Raw genomic sequence first — 9,179 nt, 5'->3', positions numbered from 1 at the left:
CCCCGGGGCCCCCCCCCGGGCGGGGCCGCCGGCACCGCCCGGCCGACTTTATGGGAGAAGGATCCATGTCACTGATTAACAGCACCGGGCTGGCGGGTTTGTTATTTTGCAGTCATTAGAGGTTAAGAGAGCTGTTTGCTTTACCAGCTGCATCCTATAATGCAAATTCCAGCATTCCAGCACTTGTCCCCGTCACGTGACAGCACATAACAAAGTCTCTTCCTAAAGTTTCCGGCTGTCAAAAGCCGGGACAAAGAGGGGCCCGAGCCCTGGAGCGTCCCCAGAGCCGCGCAGCGCCAAACCCCAGCCCGTGTGAGCTCCTGTCCCTGCCCCGGGGGATCGTGCCCTGATCCCTGGGCTTGCACCAAGGAAAACCCGAGAACCCGAGGGCCGGTGGTTTCCATGCTCTCCAGCTGGAGAGTAACCAGGGCAGGCCTCGGTATCTGTCCTAACAGGCAGACACACAACAGCCACTACCGTCTATTTCACCAGCGAGGAAACAAACTCTCTAGAAAGACAGGTCACTTTCCTCAAGAGGTGGTCCCGTAATGGAGAAGGTTCAGATTTGTGAATAACGTTTTACTAACACTTTCACAGGTGCCAAACACCTGCTATTCCCACAAGAAGGTGCTTAATTCCTCTTGGAAACCCGTGTCTGCCACAGATCTCCAATAAACAGAGGCTAATAGCACTTGAGGCATTTAGGCTTGAGTAAATCAGAACTGGACCAAAATGCACCTCTAGATGAATGCCCCCTTTATTTGTGTACTGATAAATGTTGACACCAAGAGGAACTTGAATGGGCTTGGGCCTAGCAAAACAAACCCACATCATACAGCACATCCAAAAAATATTTAATAAACCTTTAAACAGCAAGAGAAGCAGCCTACCAGAGCCAGGTAAATATACTGAGAAAGTTTTTATTAGAAGATACAGTTCTGCCAAAATAAATAGTTACATTTTCTTCAGCAAAACATTAGAAAATAGAAACAGGAAGAAAAAAAAGCTTCAACAATTTAATACTGAAGTTTTAAAGTGACTGTGGACACTACTTAGTGACATTGCCACATAAATACATAACTTGTTATGCTATTGCTGGTCTAGTTGCTGCTCTGACACCAATAATTTCCAAAGGACCTCCACATGTGTTGTGTGCTTCAAGGTCTTCTCTAACTCAGTGGCAGCAGTGGAGTAGTCCCAGGACACACAAAGCTCAAAGAGCTGCTTTAGATGCTGTTTTCAAGAATAAGAGAAAACCCCAGAAGTGAGAGGTATTTATTTCAGTTACATTTGTTATTTGTTTGGAACTAGAGTTTTGTGCTCCCTGTGCAGGAGGGCTGATGTGGATCCAAAGATTGAGGTGGATGCAGTTAGGGGCTGTCCTAGTGGAGCTGCCTGCAAGTTGGAAAAGGAGCAATGTCCCACCAACAGGCAAGGGGAAGGAGGGAGAGGAGAGGGGAGCGAGTCCTGCTGCACTCAGGAAGGCGGACACCAGAGGGACAGGAGGCCAGAGCCCACTGTAAAGGCACAGCACGTGTTTGGCACAAACAAGCTGGCTAACATGGCAGCCAGGTGAGGTGGTCCATTCTCTCACTGATTTAAGGAGAAGACAGAAACAAAGCTTGAGAAAAGTGTTGGCAAGGCCCTCTGATTTTGGCGGCCCTGCCACCCATCACATCTGGCATATATTTAGCAGAAATTTACTATGGGTTTATTCCCCTAAGGAAGAAACACACACAGAGCTTCAGGTATTTCTCCCACACCTGCTTTGGCAAAAGTGAAAGCTCTTTTCTCCAAAGAAGTAGTGAATTACTAGATAATTTTTATAAATTAATAAAACCACTGGGGAATATAAAAGTACTAGGGACACCCCAGTGCTGGCAGACAGCAGATTCTCTTTTATTTTGAGTGTTGCAGGTACACAGCCTTCCAAGAAGCCATGAAAAAACAATTCCTAGGTCCTGTACATAGTGGTCAGTATTTTCTCCTATTCCTTGAAAATCAGCTTGCAACAGTATTAGCAGTAGGCAGGCAGCAAACCAAACCAATTACACTACACACTAATTGTGGGTTACAGAGCATGCCATAGGCACAGACTGTTGTACACAAAACAACTCTACAGTGTGGTGTGGGTTAGGGGCTGGTTAGGTGCACAACAAGGTCACCATCAGCCTTGTTAAAAGCAGCAATTAATAAGACAGGAAGGAGGAAAAAATAGTGGATTCCTGAATGCACAGACCCTTTATGTGAAACAGTGGAAAGGGCAAGGGTTGGGACTCCTGCAGGAATCCAGTGAATGCTCTAAGGACCATTGGACACGGACTACAAGATGAATTTTTGTCCAGGAACCTGACCTCCCACTCACCATACACTGTGGAGCCCTGCTGGGCTGCCCAGTCACACCATTTGGAGCAGAAAGGACTGACTGCCACAGATGACCTTGCTCCTATGGACTTGGCAAGTGAGGGTTAATCAGCAATGGCTGCCCAGGAGATAACTTTGTACACCACGAGGTACACACAGAACAAGGGGCTGAACAGTTCCAGTGAGCACTATTGTAATAAAGCCCTCCATAGGCTCTGGAGTGGATATCACAAGGTTTCCAGAGATTTCAAAAAGAGTGGGGTCTCATCTAGACAAGGCAGCACTGCATAACAAAAATCTATTCACAAGCTGACACAACCCTTTTTCTACATCAGTGAGAAAGGTGATCTTCCCTAATTCCTTCATCCTTCGCAAGGATCCTGTGATGGATCCTTGCAAGGATCCTGTGATGGATGAGCAGCAAGAATTTCAAGCAAATGGGTGAAATTTTTCAAAAGGAAAATGAGGCTAGTGTCAGGTATTTTTAACAGATCTGCAGTTCCTTTATCAGAGCTCAAATCTATAAAGCCAACAGGCTATCACACAATAGCCATTGTAACACTTGGGAAATAAAAAGAGGCAAAGAAAGGGTTAATACAGAGTGGTACTTTCCCAGTATCCTTCACACCCTGCAAATTAGCATAGGAAAACCAGGAACTTCCTTGTGAAGAATTAGACCTTTATTTTTAAAGCCAGGCTTTGATTTGTGGTTATAGTTTGAAATGTACAAAAGTTTCTCGTGGAGAAGTTAATATAATAAATTAAACTACTGATGAGGTGAAACACAGAACAAAACTCAGGCCTTTTACCAGGCACAGCTGTTGGTCTCCTCAAATGCATGAGCCAAAATCTCCAAGCCTTCTGGATCAGAGCACTGGAAGACAGTGGCATCAGCCTAGTCAGCACCAGACCAGTCAGTTCTGATGCAAAAGGCAAGGGATAAGGGTGCCAAGCTGCAACTTAGCACACTCTGTTGCCAGGAGTATTTTGTTTCATAGTTTAGTGGTTTACATAATCACTCAGTGGTTTTACCAGTCCAGGAAGAAGGGATAAAAAAATACTTGCATCATTTTCTCCACCCATATATGAACTAAAAAAAAAAAAAAAGTCAAAAGGGCAGCAGCTTCTAAACACAAGGTTTTCCTTATGCAGTTTTGCCCCTCAGATGTTTTGCTTCTGGAAAAAATGCCTTAATTTCTTGCCACTAAATATCTCTATGTTCTTGCCAATTGTTCTGTGTGCACTAGGGACAAGAGACATGTATTTAGCAATTTAAGTAGCTGTGCGTGTGCCATTCCCCCTAAGAAGGTAGTCCAAAACAGTGGAAGAAAAGAAATCCCATACCAACCCACTAAATGAACACCTTTTCTCAGTTCCAATTTTCATCAAATTCATCTTGCTCCCTCTAAGTGACAGTAGCTTGTTGCTGGTTCACTTCCACTAGCATCTAGCATTTTTTAGTGTGGGCTTTAAACAACCAGAAGATCAACTTGTTTGGTAATTGAATGTTCTATCCTGATTTCAGAATCCTCCAATTTTTTCCTCTTCCTGTAGTGACTTCCCTGTTCCCTGACTTAATTATGCAAAGCTTAAGACTAAATCTGACTGCGTTAAGTGCAGGCCTGCTTTGTAAATTGCATAGGCCCTTGTGTTACACGGTTTCATCCAGCAAGGGCAGTGGGGTGACAATCTAAGTCACAAGTTCATTCTTGCACTGCCTCCTGGGCAGAGGCCACTCCATTGCCTCCCAGCTTGGCACAGCCACTGCAGCAGAGTCCTGATGCTTATCCATCTCCACACAAACACCAAACCTGTGCCCAGTGAACAGCTGTGCTCGTAGGAAACAGCACCCACCCTGTCACCCACACTGCTCATGAAGATTTACTACTTTTTCCAGTGATTAGCGCAACTTCTGGGTTTATTTTCCCTTTCTAAATCTAAGGTGCAAAACAGTCTATTAAAAATTACTATTCCATGTATAGGCTACGTAATCAGCTTCTGATACCCTGTCCTGCTCCCCAGCAAAGACAGCGTATGTTTGCTTTGGCCATTGCACACTGTTTGTGCTAGGAGAGGTAGAAGACGCCTCATGTAGCAAGACAAGCAGCAGAAAAAGATACCAGGAGCTGGGTTTGTCAGAGTGTGAAGACCTAAGCTTAAGTCCATGCAATCCCCACAGGAAGCCACGTCTCACCCTGTGGAGAACACGGGGTTCATATTTCTCACACAAGCCATGACCACTGTGGAGAAGGCAGTGCCTCAAGGCAGAGTCCTGCTCTGCTACAGCTCTGGATTTTAAGGGGCAAGACAAAGAGGAGCCAGTTCCAAGGGGCTGCATGTGCCTCAACAGTCTTCACTTCTCATGCTCCTGCTATTGCTAGCTGCAGAGCAGGACCTGTGAGCCATAACATGAGACAGGCAAGCTGGGATGCTGGTGTAGCTACAAGCCTAAATCCTTCTCGCTCCAAAGCCTCAACAACCAAACTTTCTGAGCAAAAGAGAGATAAAAGCCTCAGTTTGGCAGGAGATCCATTCTGTATCACCCACTCAGAATCTGCCTCAGCTGTACAGCCCCTTAAGGAGCAAAGCCCAACTGACCCCTGTCAGAGGCAGCCACTTCCCCAGCACTTGCTGTGACACTCCACCACAAGCCTCTCAAAAATAACATGCCCTGCACAATTCTCATCTTCCTATGACCACTTCATATTGCTTCAGCTGCTAAATTGATCCTGAAATGAGCAGGCTGAGCTTTTTTTCAGGGCAACCCCACACCAATTCCATTCATAGAGTGAGGAATAGGGCCTCAAATTCAACATGTTTCCCTGGAAAAAAAAATCTGTCAAAATTACTTCTTCAAATAAGCTCAATCACTTAACACTCTGAGTTCAAGTTACAGTAGCTCCCTGAGGATCCCAATCAAAAAGGGAGAGATGAGGACAACATGAATCAGGGAAAACAGGTAACTTTTCTACACTTCTGCAGTTCCAGTGTAGTCTGCTGCAGGACCAGCTCCGGCTTCTGGTGTGGATGCAATTAAGGGAGAGAGGAAAGGACATGGTTTCAGCAAAGAAGAAAGTCAGGAGAAGATTTGAAAGCCATGACAAAAATTGGTTTGGCAAGAGGCTCCTTCATCTTTCAGTAGCACAAAGAACTAAAGGTTGTCAGATGATTTAAGGAGAGGAATCAAGACATATGCTCTGAAAAACCAAGGGAGGTAAAAGCTGTATGAACTTGAGAGCGTCATCTACATCCTGGTTGTTTGGCGGTAAAAAGCCAGTGGCAATTCAAAGTGCACTATTTGGGAGAGCCCAGCTGGGTCAACATCAGCCTGGCCACAGGCAATGGCCAGGCCTCACCACAAGTCTAGAGCAAGGAATCAGCCTGTGTGTGGCTGTGAACACAAAGGTCCCTTGCTTGGCCCAGGGGGCAACAAAAGTCTACAGTCAATTCCACCAGTGTCCATCCTGGGGAAATCCCCATGGCAACATATTCAGGAGCATGGGGCAGCCTGCTGCTGAGGGATGAGACTGGTCCCACCCTGTGTCCATTCTCCTTCCCACCCACTCTCATCCCCTCACAGCAGCAGGCTCAGAAGAGTGGCAGGCACTCTTTTGCACAGCCTAGAGGTGGAAGCTTTAACTGAAACCCTTCCCGAGGGAAGAGGGAGGCTTGCATGTCCACGTTGATGCAGAGCAAGCCCAGCATGAGCTGGCGCTGGTACTCCTCCCACTTCATCATGACGTCAGAAACCGAGCGGTGGCTCCTCATCCACATGGGCAGTGCTTCACCACAAGGTGCCGGGGGAGAAATTGGCAGCTTCTGGGGCCCTCCGAGCTCGAGGTGGTAGTAAAGCCTGAAAGGCAAATACATGCAAAGACTCGGTACATGAGAAGACTTGGAGCAGGTCACCAGACTAGAGCTCCACTACCACAGTCCTGTTTTGTACTAAATTGACTACATGATTTTAGTGAGAAGTCTCTGTGTGCCCATTTTTCCCCGCTCACATCTCTCAGTTATTCAGACTATGAACTCTTTTGGGTAAGAATCACACCTTCGTACTTGGATCACATCACAGCTGGGACCCGCTGACTATTACTGAGAGAGTTTCCTATTCTCATCCACATAACAGTCTTGCCACAGCCTCAAACCAGGGGTTCAGTCCAGAAGCACATGCACACACTCAGGCCCAAAGCACTTGGTCTCACTTGGAAACTCTCTGGTGTTCCCTGGGTACCATATTCCCTCCCCACAAAAACCAGGCTTGAGGTAGAAGAGGTCATTTGAACACAAATACTTCTTGGAGATCCTGGACCAGCAAATGCCACAAAGACAAGCACTTCTGTCTTCTAGAAGGAGCATGAAATAAGCTGGCATACTGTTTTAATCAGACTTTAGGCCATGTCCCCCATAATAGGGGACAGTTAGACTTTGTACCCTATAATGGGACGAAGGAAAGGGACCACGTGCTGAGTCTATCCAACAGTTAGGAAAGCCAAGAAACCCTGGACCAGATTTGTATTTCAGCCTGAGTTCTAATTCCTTCTGGTCAATTTGTGCCTTATTTGCTCTGCTCCAGTGGAATAGAGTCTCTAGAATTCAAAGGTGTAAGGGGAAATGAAGGGCTCCTCCTGAACAGTGCTCTGAAGAAAAGCAGCCACACCTGGCTGAAAGATGGCTGCCCAGTTTCTTCTTGGCTTTCTTCACAAGATAGCTGCAGATTTCTGTCATCTGCTCCCTCATCCATCTTATATCCTCAGGGATATCTGGGAGCCATTCCAGCAACCTGTAAAGAGACAGGAGACAACCATTAGCTGGGCCACACAAGGGAATATGATTAAAAGAGCACCAATTCCAAAGTCTCTCTTAAGGCTCAAAAAATCTATCACCACTTTCTGGGGCAAGTTCTAGCACACAGCAATCTTCTTCAAGCTAGAAGTAGCAGCTGTAACTAAATGACACAGGAAAAGTTTGGGGTTCTTGGGGTTTTTCTGGTTTTGTAGGGGTTTGTTTGGTTGTGTTTTTTAGTCATGTCTGGTAAATGTCAAGAGCTTCTTCCCCAGGAATACCAGCAGTGCAGAATTAGAGAGAATCCCGCTTTCTGGCCATTCAAACACTACAGCTACATCAAATACCTGTCTGCACTGGGAAGAGCAGCACTGAGGGACCAGCCCAAGGCTTACCTGACAGTGAAGGAAACTGCAGACTCCAGAGGCAGCATGTAGGGGACCATCATGGCTGTGGCCACACGCACAGGCAGCATGTTGCTCAGGCCAGTCAAGAAACTTCTTCTTTCAGCACAAGCCTCCATGAGAGCTGAAGGCAGAAGAAAACATGGTTGAATAGCCCCAGTGGGACACTCTTTTCTTGTCATACCTCAAAAGTTACTCAGCCTGAGGCAGCTACCTCCCACTTCTAAGGAGGTCTTGCTCAGGTTAGTAATTCCCTGAGCAGAGCTAAAACCAGCAGCTTTCACCTTTATCAGACTCTAAAGGAGTGAGCAGCAAGACCCTCTCCTCTCCTTACCATGCAGAACACTGTCAAATGAATCAACCTCTCCAGTCCAGCCTCCACAGTATGAGCCACAACTTTATCTGAGATCCCGCCAATCCATCTAACCCTCAGCAGGTGTCATTTCAATCCTTGAGCATGACCAACCCCAGCTATAAACAATAACCACATAGCCCAGTAATCTTCTGAGGCAGACCAGGCAGCACAGGAAGATTACCTGTGATCTCTCCCTTTGAATCATACCTTGGTTCAGTCTGGGAGGCAAGTGTTCAAAGATATGCTCTTCAACAACAGCAAGGGCAGTGTTGTCCTCTAGTTGGTCCTCAGCTTCTGTTTCTTCTTCTTCCTTCTCTCCTGGAGGTGCTTCTATGGCAAGGAGAGGACGGGCAGGACTTGGACGATGAAGGAGACCTGAGAAGAGAAGTTATTCTGTAAGGATGAAACAAACCAGCTGCCCTGCCTGGCCTTCAGAGTGCCAGTCCTTGCTTCACCCTAACTCCTCTCACGCTGAGGTCGTGCCCAGCCTCTTTAGCTTACATCTCTTGTAATGCTTACCACAAGGAGATACAAATCTTGCCGGTTTAAGTTTATTCTCTCCTTCCCCATCAGTTCTCACATTTCCCCTTTAAGTTCTGCAGGGTGCTGTTTTGCAGAGTTTTGTTGCTATAATCTGCCAGTCACCCATCTTGCAGGCAAGATTTCCCTCCTGCAGTGCAATCCCAGTTATCCCGGTCCGCATCACTGTCCACGGACACGAGGTGGCAGCAAGCGCACACCCAGCGCTGCCGCGGCTGGAGGCAGGAGAGCAGCGCCCAAGTGTCCGGCACCGCTGAGGGCAGCAGCACACAGACCCAGCTGCACACGGAGAGCAGCCGGGTGTCTGCAGGAGGCACAAATGGCACTGCTGCCCAGCAACTGTGTTGGTAACTGCCAAGGTCACACTCCACCTCTCCTTCCTGAAGTGCTAGGCTCATTAATGAGAATTCCATACCCTAGTATCTGAGGCACAGTTCAGTTCTTCCCTTCCTCCTTTCATATGCACCATCAACTACTCTCAAAGCCAAGGCACAAAGTGTGGCACAGAACAGACAAGTCAGTGCACCCTACAAATAGCCAGCGCCTTACCATTCCTCTTCAGGAAGTGCAGTGCATCTCGATAGCCCTGCTTGCACATATCCCGCAGCACCTGTGGGCAGAGGAAGGAAAGTTTCATGTGGAAACTGGCTGAGCAAACACCTACCACAATGCTGGCTTCAGAGGAATTCTCCTGACTCCTGAGCTATCCCAAGAACAAGCCTCATTCCTGC

At 47.1% G+C, this 9,179-nt stretch overlaps 1 protein-coding gene across 1 annotated transcript in view; it reads right to left on the bottom strand.

Annotated features, from left to right (window-relative positions):
• Positions 1 to 904: 904 nt before the first annotated feature.
• The window catches only part of PNPLA2 (patatin like phospholipase domain containing 2), a 28,860-nt gene continuing 20,585 nt past the window's right edge, over positions 905 to 9,179 (bottom strand). Inside the window, exons 5-9 of the mRNA XM_005419506.2 lie at positions 8,998 to 9,058; positions 8,116 to 8,283; positions 7,545 to 7,677; positions 7,025 to 7,147; positions 905 to 6,217 (exon numbers count right to left, since the gene is read on the bottom strand). Coding sequence (XP_005419563.1) covers positions 5,953 to 6,217; positions 7,025 to 7,147; positions 7,545 to 7,677; positions 8,116 to 8,283; positions 8,998 to 9,058 — 750 coding nt within the window. The 3' untranslated portion in view covers positions 905 to 5,952. The remainder of the gene's footprint in view (positions 6,218 to 7,024; positions 7,148 to 7,544; positions 7,678 to 8,115; positions 8,284 to 8,997; positions 9,059 to 9,179) is intronic.

This window comes from Geospiza fortis, unplaced genomic scaffold, assembly GCF_000277835.1.
Source record: "Geospiza fortis unplaced genomic scaffold, GeoFor_1.0 scaffold66, whole genome shotgun sequence".
NCBI lineage: Eukaryota > Metazoa > Chordata > Aves > Passeriformes > Thraupidae > Geospiza > Geospiza fortis.
The sequence above is the reverse complement of the archived record's forward strand: the minus strand, read 5'-3'. Positions and strand labels throughout refer to the sequence as shown.